Here is an 18,573-nt window from a genome sequence, read left to right as displayed (position 1 = left end):
AAATTAATGTGATAGGATTTCAATTTGTGTGTAAGGTAAGTAATATTTATGATTGGTCTGACTTTTAATTTCGAGAAATATGACTCCAATTTTGTCGTTTATATGAAACAGGTGGGAAGAAGTGAATCGATATAAATGATAATTATGATTCTGTTTGACTTACCTTCAAGAAATATAACTTCAATTTTATCGTATTATACGAAATGAGTGAAAAAAGTTGATTGACATAAGTGCTACTTATTATTTGTTTGACTTCAACTTCGAGAAATATGACTCTAATTTTATCGTATTATGTGAAATGAATGGGAAGAAGTAGATCAATGTAAGTGACAGTTATGATTTGTTTGACTTTGACTTCGAGAAATATGACTTCAATTTTATCGTATTATACTAAATGAGTGGGAAGAAGTGAATCAAATTAATGTGAAACGATTTCAATTTGTGTGTAAGATTAGTATAATTATGATAATTACGATTTTGTTTGACTTAACTTCGAGAAATATGACTCCAATTTTGTCGTATTATACAAAATGGTGAGAAAAAAGTGAATAGATGTAAGTGATAATTATAATTTGTTTGACTTCAACTTCAAGAAATATGACTCTAATTTTATTATATTATACTAAATGAGTGAGAAGAATAGGATCAAATTAATGTTATATGATTTAAATTTGTGTGTAATGTCAAATTAAATTTGTGTATAAGAGTAATATATATGAATATTGTATGTAATATAATTAGTTAATTCTTTAAGTTATTCACTATTTTGATATACTTTTATGAATATTGAATATGATTTTTTTTGAAAATTCATATTAAATATCATAATGTTGAACTCATACTTCTAAATTTTCTAGTAATTTAATATTTACCAAAGTATATACATCCTTACATTTTTCGTCCAAAAAAGTTATCTATCATTTGCTAAGTAAAAATCATTTTGCAGTTGATTGAAAATAACAATACATATTTATTGGTGAAGATTGTAGACTTTGCTTTAATATTTGAAAAATGTAAATATATTCAATTTATGCCTAAAAATTGTAACTTAGTGGTTCCATGGTCTAGTGGTCAGGACATTGGACTCTGAATCCAGTAACCCGAGTTCAAGTCTCGGTGGAACCTTTCTTTTTATATGTTTTTTTTTTGTTTTGCAAATAATACTGTCCATATTCCTATTTGTTCGGAATAATTTTACTATATCACTCCAAAATTGTTCACTATCTCTTGATTTTCCAAACTTGACAAGTAAAATTGGCCAACTATTTTTAATATACTTGACAAGTAAAAATGTATGGAGAAAGTTAATAAGTTGCTCGTACTTGAAAATACAATGTGTAGACATTACTTGAAAATTCATGAGTTTTTATTTACTACCAAGCTTTTTTTTGAACATAAGCATAGCCAGTTTGTCAACTGAAACTAGATATCAATAACCAATAGCAGGGGGATGCAAGTTGCAATATGGTTCAACCTTAAGCGTCAAACGAAAGTTCAATAACTAATACGATGCTGTACATTGATAGAACATTTTCTGTATACCTGTTCCGAATGAACGAACTACCACTCATCTATGAAAATTCACCTAAACATGAATCAGATTGGCATAAGCCTGCACCTAATGCTGAAATTGACCCAAACAAGGATGACATTGAACTGCACATATTATCCAAGAGGTCATTATCCAGAATATAAATTAAAAGCTGGAGCTTTAAATCAACTGATAAAACATCCATCTGTCTAATGTAGAAATGGTCTCAAAGTTCCCACACAATCATGATATCGGAGTTGACCGCTCCCCTCCTGCTGGAAACTGAGGCTGCATACACGGAGACAATAGGTCATACATTGAGAGCAAAACTTCATAAGGTACAACTGGTAAATAATACATCCTGTCAAAAAAGAAGTGTAAACTGATATCCTCTATTTCATTTTATAAGGACGGATAACTTTATTTACAAAGATAGCAGTGAAGGAGAAATATGTAGGTAGAGTATTGACTACCTTTCTTACATCTCTGTAATGGATTCTATGAAGAGTTAAAATCATCTTGCATTTTATGCCTAAAATCTTACAACAATATGGAATCTACAAGGTCCATCACAGTCAAAATCATATTATACATCTGTCTTGCATGAGGTGTGTAAGATAGACAAGGTGCTTTTTCTCCACTCGTGAAGGTTCACATCTAGCTATCAAGGATAAGGAAGCAAAGGTAGAGTCCTTTAATATTATGTCTGTCATTTTGTGAGACTATCTCCACTATAGAAAGAAAAAAAAGGAAAGAATAACATTTTCAGCACATTTATACAAATAAGCCTTTATCAGTATTATAATAGCATAAGTAGTCAACGTTTCCAAACAGGGTTTTTGCCATACACGCAAACATAATTAATAAAACCAAACAAAATAGTTGGCATAGCGCGCTTAAGCCCTGAAGCGAGACTCAATACGTGTTGAGCGTTTCACCTTCCGTGTCATCATCAAGATTCTAAGGCATACTTTTCCTCGTCAATGAACCTCTAATGACACTAAACAATTGATATTTCACTTTATCGTTTTTTTTTTCAATTTCTTTGTTTTTTGATTTGTTATTCGTACTTATAATTCTTTTCATATATATAATTATATTTTTTTCTCTCTTTGCAGCATTTTGCATTAAAGCCCATGCTCTATTTGCACTTTGCGCTAAAGCGCCAATGGACCTTAGAACTTTTTTGCGCTTTTTGCTTTTGATAACATTGAGCATAGATAGGAGTCTATCTTCAGCAGGCATCGTAATAGATCTCCACTAAAAGAAGACAAAGAACACCCTAAATTAAAACACACTACTTTGCATCCACATTAATTTAAGCCTTCTAAAACAACAAATAGTCGACATACTCTTCTATTCTAGGAATACGAAGCTATGGGGGCGACCCACGCAGTTAGTTCCCTTCATTTGTGGAGGAGAGACTCATTCCTCTCTTCCACACCGCGAGTGTGGTTCCAAGTTTGTTGCATCATATTTGCAATGATCTCAGAACTCTAATTGGAGCTTCTCCTCTTCTACTCTCGAGATATCTTGAAGTCCTAGAAAAGAATCCATGGCTACACTCAATTTGTTTTGAGTTAGCTAGTTAAGGTGAAAGGAATTTAGGAAATGAATAGTAGGGAACGCCCTTGATAGGAATTCTGAGCAACTTTTTGGGTGAAGCTTACTTCCTGTAGGAGCCCCTTGGACCTTAGCCTCTTAAGGGTAAAAGTGGTGGCCTGGTTGTCCCCACCCTCCCTTATCATGAGTGTATGTGGGAGCAGTTTGTGCTAGCGTTTTGGTGCTTGCCTTATAGATCTCAGTCCTCTTAGGCCAAGATGCCTTTTAAAAAGATTTTCTCCCGAATCAAAACAAGACCGACTATACTAATTTTTCCAATCAAGTGCGGATGGGATTCCCCAATAGATTCTACATATTCGTCATTTGCATTCTACGGTAAAAAGCTAGGTTTCACAAACATGTACAGTTTATACTATGTAGTATCGCTATGTTCGTCATTTGAAATAGTACAGTTTATACTATTCGGCATTTGCATTCTACGGTAAAAAGCTAGGTTTCACAAACATGTACAGTTTATACTATGTAGTATCGCTATGTTCGTCATTTGAAACAACTCCAATTTCTTCTTTACAAACAGTCCAGGTAATACACCAGGGACCTGAGGGACCTGTTATCCAGATCTTCCTAAATTGCAGCCTTAATATACTTAGTCTTCATTTGGTACCCTTAACATATATTCCACTCATTTCTTCAATATTTTCTCTCTCATGAATTCTTACCACTATTACTAGGAGATCAAAACATTATGCAGAAAACAGTCTTTCGACCCTAAAAGCTTAGAACAGACACATTTGATGCAGGGATCGGGGAAAACATCGCAACAGATTGACTATTTAATACCAGAACTACTAAATTTTCTATTTATCCATGTCTCCTCTTGTAGCAAATTACTTAAGCAGAAGTGCACATAAATTAGACCATTCTTTTACAGTAAGTTCTGCAAAAGATCCTTCCCAAGCTCATCATTTGTCTTGCCTAACAATGTCCAAAATTTCAGATATTGCTACTAGAGGACTCCAAATACAAGGAAGCAAATATGTAGATGCCAAACCTACGTGCACGAAGTTTTGCACTTGTCATCCCTGACTAGCTTTTAATGTTGGGTGGAAGGACATTGCTAACAAGATAGGCAGATTCATAAATGCCTCTCTACCATCGACATTCAATTCAAGATTGACAAACAAAGACATTCCCTATTCAGAGGCTATCAGGAACAGTAAGTGGGGAAATAGGAAATTTATTAGCACCTCCAAACGAGAAGGAACTGGTCAGTTGAAGGAAAGAGCCATTCACATTCACAAACTAGAAGCAAATGTGCTCTCTCTCATCTGTAATGAGGTTAGAATATGAACATCTTCAATTGAAAAAGGACAGTTTTACTGCATCCAAGAAAAAAACTTTTGTCCTTTTCTCATGAAATTGTTGTAGCAAAAATTACCAATGGTTTATGAAAAATGTAACTTCTTTGTTAGTTAAAGTTCTTTTTGGATATTTGGAAATGATTGTTTATAGGCTACTTCCTTTCCTAGCAAGATTGTTGTGCAATCTTTTTTTGTAGACTTGAGGCAAGGTTCCATGTCCCCCTCTTGTCATTATACATATTTTTGCTATTTAATTAACATGGTCGGGGTTCAAGCAAAACCCCCTACACCTCAGACCCACAACCTAAGGTGATGGCTTAAACTAAAAAAAAAAAAAAGCACTTCACTTCCTATATCTCTACATCTTTGGACTGCTCAAAGAGAACATCTGTAACAGGCATACCAAAGCAAGCACAAGCTTTACAGTTCTAAAAAGGGGAAAAAAAATAGCATCGCTTTCCATGCAGAGTTCTCTGCTAGCATGATAAAATTTAAGCATAGCTTGCAGTATCAAATGACATCGTCAATCAATTAAAGTAGGATGTAAGGGCAAGGAGGATCAAGTTAGAAATCCTCAAGCTACCTAAACCAACCCAGAGATGACTTAATTTATATTTACTTGGCATCAACAACACAAATTATTACGAATAAATCATTGATTAGCATGCATAGTCTAACTAGAAACACTAAAAATAATTACCGCTGAAACATAGGATGAGCTTTGTGCAAGAAACTTGACAAACTCTTGTTTCTTTATTTCAAAGTTGAACTTTGCATGGTCCAGTAATGTTTGTTCTCTCTGTAAATCATCCACAAATCTTGCCCTTTTCCACTTCAGCTCCTTCATCCGGTTCTCAGTCTCATAATAGTTTTCAGGTACATTCGGCCTTCCAGAACTCTTTGGAAATTTGATCTTGACTTCCCTTAAATGTACACGAGAAAGAAAGAATCCAAATGATTCAGTGATGCAATACAAACAAACAACATATCCAGTGAAATCCCACAAGTGGGGTCTGGGCAGCCTTACCCCTACCTTGGGAAGGTAGAGAGGATAATGATTCAGTGAAGCAATCAACAAGAAAAATAAATTGTGCTGCAAATTCAAATACATCTAATATATAAACATACAAACTCAAATACATATGATCTATGAACATAGGAGTAGGATTAAAAACAACTCCTAGGAGACAGTGAGATTAAGATATCAATAATTGACAAACATCATTCAGGTAAATCTAAAATGTGTTAAGACTCTGAACGTGATAAATCCTGAAAACTCCTCCACCAGAATATAATATTATAGATAATCTTTCCTGATTAACTTCTAAAATGTGTTGTAGACACCACCCCCCCCACCCCCCCCACACACACACCTTTTTTAAAAGAATAATGATTCATTTGCCAATGGTCTGTTAATCATTTTGAAATGAACATAGAAAGAGAAGAACATGATTTCATACACCATTCTATGCAGATTGAAAGAGGAAGTTAGTGAAAGGTCGAACTACTAAACTCCACAAAGGTCAAGCAACATGGTCACAAAATAACATCAGATTTCCAATTAAGGCGCAAAGTTAGAGATCAAGTATATTACTTGATACTCAAAAAGGAACAAGTTGATAGGCAATCAATTCTTTAGGGTATCTTCACAAACAAGTTGAACTATGAAAGAAAGAAAAATTTATGAATGAAATAATGACACTATTTAAGGCAAGCCTCTTTACCTCTCGCCTAGGGAAGATATACCACCACTCTTTATGATCCCACCATCCAACGATATGGCTCCATCAGCTATAAGAGGTAGTGCCTGCAGCATGTCAGCCCTTGTTTTGTATACTTGCAAATGTGAGAAGAGTCTATAGAAGAGGGTCTCTCTCAGGCCATGACCAGTGCTTGTAACACAATATAAGTTCGCAGTGTCAATATTGATCATATTGACAGCAAAACCAAGAAAACCAGGAGGAGTTTCCTCATTGAGGTATCTTGGCTTCTTTATGTCAAGCCTCCTCTGAGGGTCATCAGCAATAAATTTACCATTGTATGGTCTAAAACGATAATTCAAAAAGGAAAAAGAAAAGAGAGTAAGGAAGTGCTAAAGAATATGAGTAGCATTTGCAAGAAGAGATCATCATATTATCAAACCTTAAGTTCTCAAGACAGATTACGAGATATCGGTCATCCAAAGGTCTCCCAATTGAAGCTCCAAGTCCATGAAGACCAGAACTTTTATTTATAAGACCTTCCTTATCATATGTTTCCAGTGCTTTAAGTCCATCACGCGTCTTGCAAACAACTCCTAACATGGTTTCGAGCCCAAGATAATCCGAGAGAGTTCTGAATTTCAAGATTATGATACAAATGTCAGTCATAATACAGTGAACTTCCATTATCTGCCTACGTCTTTGGTAAAGATATGGCACCTGGGCCTAACTCAACCCCAAAATATAGCTTATGAGGGAGGGATTGCCCAAGTCCATATATGCAAACTACACGTCCATAGTGGGACTTTAACCCACTCTAACATTCTTCAAACGCCATGCTTCTTTCATCTTCTATTCTCAAAATGCAGAGAACTATTCAGATTCCTAACTCCTACGTCACGGCAAGACCTAATTTAAGCAAAGAGATGCTCATTATCATACACAAAAGTGTCTCACATGCTAAGGGGTTATTCCCAGGTCAATTTTACAAAGTGAAGGTTCAAAAGTTTTAATAACAAAAAGATACCCAGTGAGGGGATAAAAGTAAAATATAGATATCATTACTATTATTAATAATAATAATAATATAGTTGGTACGACCACCAAGTCTATCTCGTAAGAAAGTGAGAGATGTTCAACTACCAACAAACCTTCTACCCTAATTCGCGATCTCCAAACCCTAATCACTCTAAGTATACCTGTGACGGATTCAAAGACCAGAACATATCAAACTTTTTGTCTCAAGTCTTCACCTTCATGCACAGTATCAAAAAAGTCTTCACCTTCATGCAGCCACATACTGTCATCTTGATTGGGACAGAGTGAACAAATGCTATAATTTCTTGAACATGGCTATAGAGAGCTAGCATAGAAAGTGGACTCATAGAACAGCTTATTCCTTTTTCTACTTTATCTATTTTTTGTAGAGAACACCAGCAATTACTGGATGCTATGTTAAACTAACCTGTTGAGATTATCTTTTTTTTGGTAAAACTAACCTGCTGAGATTATCATCATCAACCTTCCCAAGCAAAGCAATAATTCCTATCATGTCCTTCATAAATGGAATATGAGTAATCTGAGTTCCAGTACGCTTTTGCAGCTGGACACAGATGGAAGCTGCAGATTTATCAAAACTTAAGATTTGTTCAATGGTCTCCTCCTCATTCTGCCGATTGGAAGATTCCTTATTTTCAGAACCAGTTTCACTTGCTGAATGAGTCTTGCCAAGAACAACTACAATACACCACAAGCACAAGGAATCAAAATTGGGGAACAGTGCAAGGCATATGCAAAAAGGGAAAGAAAAACTGTTAAAATGAATATTATAGTCTACATGGAGTGCTTTTAAAAAGGCAATACACAACATTAAACCATGAACAATATATTAGGCCTCTGTTACTCAAACTAGCCGATGGCTGATATTTTGTGGTACTAGTACAGGCATCACAAAATCCATATTTACTTGAAATGACAAAGACGTCCCTTGATATGAAAATCTTGCAATGTTTGATTGTTTCCTTCCGATAAAGACAGAGTACAAGCATTATGTTCTAGGATACTGAAAAACAAAACAGCTACAGTAACCTTCTAAAATTTTGTACATGCAATTTGCAGCACACCTAATTAACTTGAAAAGAAGTAACAGTACCTCGTATATCCAAAATTGAATCATCCAACCTGTTCTTCTGAGCCTTCAAGAATTTGACATTATCTTCATGGTGTTTAATTTTAAGACCAATCTCCTGCATTGCATCCTCAAGTTTCTGCCAGAATTAAATGACAGAGTCATGAAATTGACCCATCTACTACACAATATATTATCATGTGCATTATCATGATATCATCTCAATGATGGATATAAGTACACATATCTATACCTCTTATCAAGACTATTGTGCGTAATACATCCATGAATGAAATAAAATAAACTAGGCAGATATCTTTCATAATCTTAACAACCTTGGAATTGCAGATAACTGCCTCAGCAGATCCATTTTGCATTGGGTCACGATTGGCAGCAAAAACGGGGGAATTAATCTGGCCTCCTTGATTGAGCGATGGATCATGCACAACTAATGCCTTAGGACTGATTGGCAGCTGGAAAAGAAACGTAAAAGCAAACATCAGTTTATTAGAGTTGCTTATTAAGAAAAGATTCAACAAGTGTCTATTTTAAGGTCCTAGAGTTCTCACCATATATACAGTGTAACAAGTAATAGTAAAGCGGAAATCGTACTTGCCAATATTTTTTATCTTTGTTTCATTTAGGAGGAACATAAAATATACTTTCCTTCTGAAAATATATAATGAAGGTTGAACAAAGATATCAATGGTGTTGTTGATAGTGATAGTTCAAAGCCAGAGGGAGCTAACGCAAAATAATGACGAGCAGGAACAAGAGAAACAAGACAAGGGAGAAATCTAGGATCATAACGGGAAAATGATACATTATGAGAAAGAGGATAAATTTGAGGATGGTATCAATGAAAACAATCCTGATGTTGAACCATCAGAGGAGAAACCCACCTGAGTAACTGGCAAAAGAGTTCAAGAAGGCATGAGTAGAGCATAAGAACAGGAGAATGAAGAGACACAATCAAATACATCAGACACATCACATAGTCAAGACAAAGAGAAGGGGATACAGGATAGATCACAAAACTCTGATCCAGAAACATATATGGACAAAGGCCAGATAGCTGCTAAGAATTTTGAAACAAGGGGGTTAAATGGGGAAGACAACAAGGAGGATCAAATAGATATTGGAGAAGATGTTGATGAGGTGACAGTGTAAAACAATACAAGCATACAAAAGGAAGAGGCCAGAAACAACAGGGTCGATCACTTAGACACACCTAAAATGCAAGGAAAGAAAACAGACAAACAAAAGCAACCAGAGATAAGAGTGTGCCTCCTAAGCCAGCAAGGAGTGTGCAAGCAAACAAGGTTTGCAGGTGCCAAAGCTACTCACCAATGAATAATTCACTAATATTGAATATAAGGTTGGTAAAAATTCAGTATGCCTTTGAAAGAGTTGCTGTGATGAATACACAAAAACACTTCAACTTTATAGTTCTGATGGAGCCTTTTAAACATGTTAGACACGTAGTACAGACAGTGGTTAATAATGGGAACAAAAAGGCATAATATCAATGGGAAAATCTAGGTTTTTGTGATAGATGAATTTCAAGTTAAAATAATGATGGACACGGACCAGGTATTAACATTACAATCGACTCAGATTACAGAAATATGCTAGTAATGACAGAGATAGTAGAATAGAACTTTGGGATGCACTTTATGATCAATCTACTCAAATACGAACTCCTTGGTTAGTAGGGGAAGATTTTAATGTGATTGTGGATGAATATCAGAAGTTTGGTGGGCTGAAACTGAAGACTTCTTGCTGCCTAACTGAATGTCAATTATCAGATACGGGATTCACTTCACTGGTACCATGTCACTTGGTTGAATGGTAGATCAGATGAAACTTGCATTTCTAAAAGACTGGATAAATGTTTGCGTAATCGGGTATGAGTATGTTTCCTAACCTGGAAGTGGCACATTTAATTTAACAAGGATCTAATCATGCACCTCTCTTAACACTTTACAAAGAGGATAGTAGAGTAATTAAGAAATCTTTCAGATTTCATAATTTTTGGGTGGAATATGAGACATTCTGGGAGGTAGTCAGACAAAATTGGTCAGGGAACTTTGGTCCAGACTCAATGGTTATTGCACATAATAATTTGAAGAAGGTCAGTAAGGCATTGCCTAAAAGGAGTAGCAATACATATGGTGACATACTCAAACAGATGCAAACTCTAGAAGTAGTAATTAAGGTCCATGTGCTGGAATTTGAACAAAATCCTACCCATGGAAACAGGAAGAGGCTACAAAAATGTACAAGCTGAACTGATAAAATTCTATGATATGGTGGAAAAGTTTTGGAAGCAAAAAGCTGGAATGCAGTGGTTTAGAAACGGTGAATAGGAACACCAAGTTCTTTCATTCTCATGTAACTGATAAGAGAAATAAACTACAACTCAAGAAGATTAAAGATCCTAATGAGAACTTGCTGGATAAGGAGGAGGATATCATGCAGGAGGCTATAACGTTTTACACAGATCAATTGTTGAGGATCACATTCCAACAAACTTTGAGATGATACTGAATCATATACCTCAACTGATTAATGCAGAACTGAATAATTAGATTCATGAAATTCCAGAGATAGAAGATGTGAAGAGTTGTTTTAGTCTAAATGTAGATAGTTCAGGTGGTCCACATGGTTTCACTGGGAAGCTCTACCGATACTGTTCGGACATAATTGAAACAGATGTGCTAACAATGGTGCATTTTTTCTTCTGTGACATGAATTACCAGGACATGTCACTGTCACATGCATAAATCTGGTGTTATTGCCCAAAATGGATGTTGTGACCTTTTCAGATCAGTTTGAGCAACCTCACTCACATGAAAGATTTTCTCCAAGACCATACATGAAAGACTGGTATACCTACTGGCAACAATCATCTCTCCAGCAAGCAGGTTTTATGGAAGGAAGAAGCATAGTTGAGAATATATTATTGGTCCAAGAAATTGTGCATGATATTAAGATAAAGGGTAACCCAGCAGTGATAACGCTGGACATGACAAAGCATATGATCGAATTTCATGGTTGTTCCTGACTAAAGTGCTAAGAAGAATGGTTTTTGGAGATTTGCTAATTGACATGGTATACAGAATAATCTCTAACAATAGGTATTTTATTCTAATGAATGGTAAGCCACAGGGTTTCTTTAAATCTACTAGGGGAGTGAAGCAACTTTATTTATCATAGCTGCTAAATGCATGTCAAGAACCTTCAACGCCTTACACAAGGATGAGAAGTTCAGAGGATTTGGAATGCCAAAGTGGATCCCATACATCAACCACTTAGCATAGACTGATGATACTAAAATTTTCACTTCAGCAAAAGAATATTCCTTAAAATTGGTGATGGAAACATTGGCTACATATGAGAAAGTGAGTGGACAGCTGATTAACAAAGGAAAGAGTGCACTGCAGTGTATACGCATGAAAAATACAAAGAATGAGGTGGTGACATTGGTGAACAAAATTACAAGAATTCCAAGAGAAGTGTTCCCCTGTACATACTTAGGGGTGCTAACCTACTATAGCAGGAGGAAGAATGCACATTACAAAGAAATCACTGATAAAGTGAGTAACAAACTCTTTTCCTGGATAGGAAAATGGCTATTTATTGGTGGGAGAATCACTCTCGTTAAACATATCTTACAAAGCAACCCCATACATTTGTTGTCAGACTGTTGTAAGCTTGTGACTGACCCTCTTGCAGAGGTTATCACAGGATGTTTGCTAAGTTTTTCGGGAGTAATTCAATAAGAAATTCTAGCAAACATTGAACTTCTTGGACTGTGCTATGTCATCCTTATGATGAAGGTGCACTGGGATTTAAAAGCCTACAGGATGTCTCAAAAGCTTTATTTGCTAAATTGTAGCAGGATTAACAGGAAACAAAATACAATTTACAACAAGACCAAATACAGTTGGACAACAGAAAAGATACCAGATAACAAAATGGTAAATTACAATCTGGGTTATACAAATATAGCTCTTGATCTTCAACGGCAACGATGTGCTCAGCTCAAGTACCGCAATCGAAGCTCAAAGTGGGAGTGCAGTGCCTCTCCGAGCAGATTTTTCCTAGCACTTTCTAGAATAGAGCTTCTTTCCTTCTGCTTTCATTTGGTTTTGAGTACACTTTCCTTTTTCCTTTACTTTGTTTTGATCATTTAACTTATAAATAAAATAGCCCTGTGGGGCCTCGTCTTTTGAACAAACAAACAAAAAAGAGTAAACCTCTTTGTGAGCATTTTGTGACAGTATTATGTGAGGTTATTCTATCTTCTAAATCTTTCTGAGATTATTAGAGTGTCAGCTCTTCTTTACTCTTAATAGCCATCACTGAAATAGTGAATTGCTCCTCTCCACTTGTGGATGTAGGTCTGATTGGCCAAACATGTAATACGTTTTGTCCTTCATTGTATATTTCTCTTCCATATTCTTTTCTATAGAAAATGTTATTTCATTATAACAAAAGCAGCAACCAAGTGCTGAAAAATGTACAGGTATAGGTGTGTAAAAACCAACAGAATAATCAGTTTCTAATCTTGTAGGGATTCTAAGGTGCAAAGTATTGATTCTGCTTCATTTACAAATTCTTCCTAGCACCAAAAAGATAACAAAAGTGTACAGTTAGAGTTGGTCTGCTGTATGGAGTTTGCTTTGTCTTCAAAACATCTAGAGTTCCTTTCTTTCACTACAGTCAACCAGAATCCAAGACACTGTGTTCCACCATATTCTGATTTGTTGTCTTAGTGATAGGGGTGGCAATGGGGCAGTGCGGAGCAGGTTGAGCTTGCCCCGCAAACCGCCCCGCCCCCATAACATTTTTTAGCATTTTCAACCCGCTCAGCCCCGACCCACATAAACCCGTCCCGCATATACCCGCCCCACTTAATTATTCTCATTTTTATTTGTCTGAATCATGCAATTATAACTTGCCTCAAATTTCAATATTTCAATTCATTTTTTCCCCTATCCAGATACTATTTAATATCATTACTGTTCTGAGATACTATTTAATTTATAAGAACTTAATAATTTATGTGTTTTAGAAAGAAATTTTTTTTTTTGAAAAACCAATCAAAATCAATAAAGATATCAACCATCAAATTTAACACTAAATCAAAGCAATAGTTTTCTCTTTAGGGGGAAGACTAACTTTGATTAATTTTGTACTTGATGCACTTCCAACATATATGATGTCATTATTTCCTATCCCACCGGGAATCATCAATAGGTTGGATAGCATCAGGAGAAAATTTTAATGCAAGGGAACAAGGAAAGGAGAGGATATCACTTAGTCAAATGGAAAACTGTGATCACCGAAAAAAGAGTTGGGGGTCTGGGGATCAAGAACATGAAGAACCAGAGTAAAGCTTTGAGGATGAAGTGGCTTTGGAAGTACTCAAATGATAATCAGAATCTGTGGGGCACAGTCATAAAGGCAAAATATGATGAGAGTGATAGTTGGATGACAAAGGAGGTTACCACCCCTTATGGTGTTAGCTTATGGAAATCCATTAGAGAACTTTGGAATGAATTCAAACCTAACACCACGATCAAAGTGGTAGATGGCATAAAAACTAGGTTTTGGAAGGATGATTGGCATGCAGAAGGAAATATGGAGACTCTCTTCCCTGACATCCACAATTTAGTTCTTCAGCAACAAAGTACTATAGCTGACTTATGGACTCCTCAAGGGTGGAATTTTGTATTTAGAAGACACCTCGATGACTGGGAAATTCCAAGAGTAACCGAATTTTTTAGAAGCATTGATCAATTTAGTGGTCTGGAAAATGGGGCGAGACAGATTGCAGTGGTTGGGAAACAGTAAAGGGATTTTTAAAGTAGGTGCAGTGTACAAGAAGTTGAATCATCCAAATCTGCAGCTACTCAAGTGGCCCTGGAAACAGATATGGAAAGCCAAGATCCCCTACAAGGTGTCTTGCTTTGTGTGGTTATTGGCAAAAGAAGCAGTATTAACACAGGAGAATTTAATGAAGAGGGGAATTACACTTTGCTCTAGATGTTTTTTCTGTGGGAAAACTGCAGAAACAGTCAATCATTTGTTTATCCAATGCGAAGTCACTGGCAAGTTGTGGAATTTGTTCCTGAGACGTAAAAGCATCTCCTGGTCCATGCCTGGGAGAATTTCAGAGGCTCTATTTAGCTGGGATGAAGCAGGGACACAAGCAAAAAACAGGAGTAACTGGAGAATTGTCCCTGCCACTATTTGGTGGACAATATGGAAAGAGAGGAACCTTAGAGTTTTTGAGAATAGGGAGAGTAGTATGCAACAAGTTAAACTGAATTGCATTTCGACTCTGTGTTTTTGGTGTAATCAAATTTACTCTAATGATACCATCTCTATCATTGATGTCTTAGACTCATTATAGGGATAGGTCGGTATTATTAGAGTTTCCTTATGTAAATACGGGTTTCAGTACAACCTATGTACTGTTCTGCAGAAATAGAATCAATTACCATTTTCAAAAAAAAAAAAATAGTTTTCTCTCATTATCATTCCTAGTTTCAGAAATATTTAATTTGTATCCTATTTTGTTCTTCTTTGTTTCTCTTTTTGCTTGTCATTTTGTTACAGTGTACAATGAAATTATAAATATATTTGTGCAGTAAGAGAAAATATGTCAAATTAACCAAATTAAGAAAATAATTTTTTTCTATTTATATGAGTATGTTTATTGTGATTTTTAAATACTATAAGAGTTGTGAACTTGTCTCAAACTAACTACTAACTAGTACCATTCTATTAATATTAGAAGTCTATTGAATATTTAAATTTGAGCACTTAACCTATATATGGACTTCAAATTAATTTTGATTCTATATTTCATTTTTAATTAGTTTCAACTATTATATAACATATTATGTAACCCTTATTCAAGGAAAATGAAGCTATGTTTACAGGGATGGAATTAAGAGAAAGAACCCACAACCTGCCCCGCACCCACATTATTTCTTTTCAAAAGAGTTTCAAATCCCCCTACCCGGCCCACCCCACATAAAGTCAAACCCACCCCACCCCGCATAAGACAAAACCCGCTCCACCCAGTTGCCATCCCTACTTAGTGAAGTCATCAGATTTACTCCTTCCTGAGGCTTCCCATCCCCTGGATCCTCAGTCAAGGATATTTTAACTCATTTTAATTTTTAGTGAATGAAAAGAAAAAGAACTCTGGCTCTAAAAAGGAAAGGGAAGCTAAATATTGAAGAGGCTTGAGGATCAATAAACCCAGGCGATAAAGGAACTGGTGGATTTTATTAGAGACCTTTTTCTTTAAAGGAAAAGCATGTCACGGTTTTCACCTCACCGCTCTTGCTTTGTAAAATTTCCATTTCAACTAGATCCTAACATCCTCCTTCCTACGTAATCATGATGTATATTGATATACAGTTGAATATCATAAAAATCTCTAACTAGAACCCTAAATTCCCTGATACCTTAAACTAACAGCCAAATGAACATCGAAGTTGACGAAGAATTTTATCAGAACAGCTGCATGAAGGCTTTATCCGTGCCCATTAGCATTAATTAAGTATTTTTATGGTTTATATCACTTATCCTGAAACTCAATTGACAGAATGAGCATTTCAATTGAGTAGAAAAGTCACTTAATTCACTAAAAAATTGAAGGTAAAACAGAGGGGGAGGGAAGAGGGAAAGAGAGAACCTGAACCTTCTCATTGTCTATCGACATTCTCCGTTGGCCGCCGTCCATCGTTGGGTCGCCGGAGATTCCGAGAAGAGTGACAGTAGCGCCGTTAGGAGGGGAAGAGTGAAGGAGTTCTGACAGCAAAGTGAATATAGGGCTTCGGAAATGAAGGCGTTTTGGCATTTATTTGGTCATGAAAACTAATAACTCATTCTACACGTGTACAAAATTTTCAATATTTTTGTTAGTATTTTTTTTTTTTTTTTATTCTAGAAGCGTCAAAAATAGCAAATCATAACTCGTACAATTTGCTTTAAGTTTGATTTGATTATTGATATGCTCATTTCTTACTAGTTCATTTAATTTATTTTAGTCCATCAAATTTTGGATCAATATTTAGGTCAAATTAATTCATGATAAAAGTTTATAAAATAATTTTTCAATACCCTAATTGACCCTTCATATAACATTGTATAACGTTTTGTGACTTGAGAGGATGGATGACACAATTTTTGAGACGATTGAATATATTTTAGGTGAGTTCTTTCAGTTTTGAAACTTGAAAAGTTTGACCAAGGTCAATTTCTAGTTTTGATGATTTCACTAGGTTTGAATGATAACTTATGATTCACATGGAAAATTGACACGATTTCCAAGAGGTTCGGAGAAGATTTGGACCCTTTAGCTAGTTCTAGTCTTTTTATAAGTTTAGAGTTGACCATGATAACATTTTGTAAAAACAACCTTAGAATGGTAATTTGATGATTCAAACATGCACAAAATGTGTTTTATCATCGATTGCACTATTAATTCATATGTGGGAGGTCTCGAACGAATTTGGAGATTTATTCTACTATGCTTGTATCTAGAATTGTTGATTTTGTTGTTTTTGGGTGCAAATCAAATCATTATTCGTTAGGTTGTCCAGTAAGAAAGGCTACTTCACTAATCTTCTTCACCATAAGAGGTGATACAAGAAAGGTGTTAAGACCCAAAGAACTGTTGACTATTGAAGATGCTAAAGTACTACCCCAAATCATTTCAATTAAGGTGTATATAACACTCAATGGCCAACGGTCTGTTGCTGATTTTAAATCAAAAGAGTAACAAGACTTCGGTCTTTTAAGTCTTAGATACTACAACGGACATTCTTGGTTGAATGTGCCATCAGTCTTAAGACTTGATAGTACAGTCATAGCTCAAATATGGACGGGATGCAGAAATCTTTGTTTTATATAATTACATATAGCAAAGATCCTCCACTTCCCACCACCTTCAATATTCGTGAAGCCTTGGTCATATTTACTTAGAGGAATTTTTCAGAGCGCTCACAAAGAAGAGTTAATGGACCATGTCACATTATTCATCGCATTTAGAGGGATATGATTGCTTTTGAGAGAGTCTAGGTTGGTTCGTTGGTTCACACTCACGAAAAATGCTTGGTACTTAGACAAACAAAATTGTATTGTCAAATTTGGACATTTTATGTTTATTTGGGAGTTTTTGAGCTCAAAATGGAGAGATTTTAAAGTTTTTCCTAGATATCATTGTGCTGGTAAGATTATAACTCCCTATTTGTTAATTTTTCATTGATTTATCACTGATTTTGTCGTTTGAATCATGTATGAACATAAAATGTTTGGAATTTTTTTCTTACAGGTAATTTGAAATTATATTTTAATGATTTGAGAGTCGATTTGAAATTTGTTTTCGATAAAATTTCAAATTTGAGTTCATTGTCCTATGGGTAAATTTATTTTGAAAGAAAATTTTAATTTCAACGTCAGTTCATAGGATTAACTTTTTCAACTCAATTTTTAACCTAAATTTTTATATCATAACATGAGCATCGATAAAACCTCGTATCCACTAATAAATCATAATTTTGATAGATTGATATCATTTTGAGGCTTTACTCAAAGAATAAAATAATGGTATGAGGGTTCATGGTACATTTGCTTGAACAATATTCATGTTAGGTTATAACTTATTTTTCTTATGCTTAGCTTAGGTGTTTTTGGCTAAAAAAATCCTTAAACTATATCATCAACTTAAACAACATACTATAATTATCTTTCTTAATAAAAAAACATCCTTCAAGTATTTAAAATTTAACAACTTCCATTCCTCTGTTAAAATTTGTCAAAAAATTAGCAAATTTCACACAAAAACATATGCAATTCATACTATTTTCATCAAACAAAATTCTATAATTTTACTACTTGTTGGAAAAAGCTTTCAAAAATTAATTTTTTTAGACCCTTGTTTGTTGTTTAAAAAAAACAATGTTAGGACAGTGTGAGTCTACTAGGAGACATGATTTGCTCTTCTCCTTTACCAGCTGAATGAAGTTGGAGCTTAATTTTACACCATCTTCACCTTGCAAAGTCAAAATATCGTTAAATCAATAATTTTTTGGGGCAAACTGATAGATGAGGTAATCAAGATTCAGCTAATTTTGATCTCTAGTACTCGAGTTTCGTTTTCCATTATTAGAAGTAAAAGTTTTCGATCAACACCACTTTTTAGCGATTCAATAAGAAAATATTTCAACTGATAATTTTTGATATCAAATCAAATGAAAAGTA

At 35.1% G+C, this 18,573-nt stretch overlaps 1 protein-coding gene and 1 non-coding gene across 3 annotated transcripts in view; one reads left to right on the top strand and one right to left on the bottom strand.

Annotated features, from left to right (window-relative positions):
• Positions 1 to 1,053: 1,053 nt before the first annotated feature.
• Positions 1,054 to 1,125, top strand: TRNAQ-CUG (transfer RNA glutamine (anticodon CUG)). The gene has a single exon. It is a non-coding gene; the product is annotated as a tRNA-Gln (tRNA).
• Positions 1,126 to 1,468: 343 nt separating this feature from the next.
• Positions 1,469 to 18,573, bottom strand: part of LOC125857882 (protein DEFECTIVE IN MERISTEM SILENCING 3-like) — a 61,942-nt gene continuing 44,837 nt past the window's right edge. Inside the window, exons 2-9 of one of the 2 annotated variants that reach the window (XM_049537538.1) lie at positions 16,004 to 16,083; positions 8,619 to 8,756; positions 8,308 to 8,422; positions 7,655 to 7,892; positions 6,598 to 6,789; positions 6,180 to 6,500; positions 5,156 to 5,378; positions 1,469 to 1,819 (exon numbers count right to left, since the gene is read on the bottom strand). In XM_049537538.1, coding sequence (XP_049393495.1) covers positions 1,775 to 1,819; positions 5,156 to 5,378; positions 6,180 to 6,500; positions 6,598 to 6,789; positions 7,655 to 7,892; positions 8,308 to 8,422; positions 8,619 to 8,756; positions 16,004 to 16,051 — 1,320 coding nt within the window. In that variant the 5' untranslated portion in view covers positions 16,052 to 16,083 and the 3' untranslated portion in view covers positions 1,469 to 1,774. Of the gene's footprint in view, positions 1,820 to 5,155; positions 5,379 to 6,179; positions 6,501 to 6,597; positions 6,790 to 7,654; positions 7,893 to 8,307; positions 8,423 to 8,618; positions 8,757 to 16,003; positions 16,146 to 18,573 lie in introns of those variants that run through there. The other variant, XM_049537537.1, reaches the window with a different exon arrangement.

Source organism: Solanum stenotomum, chromosome 3 (assembly GCF_019186545.1).
Source record: "Solanum stenotomum isolate F172 chromosome 3, ASM1918654v1, whole genome shotgun sequence".
NCBI classification, from domain to species: Eukaryota; Viridiplantae; Streptophyta; class Magnoliopsida; order Solanales; family Solanaceae; genus Solanum; species Solanum stenotomum.
The sequence above is the reverse complement of the archived record's forward strand: the minus strand, read 5'-3'. Positions and strand labels throughout refer to the sequence as shown.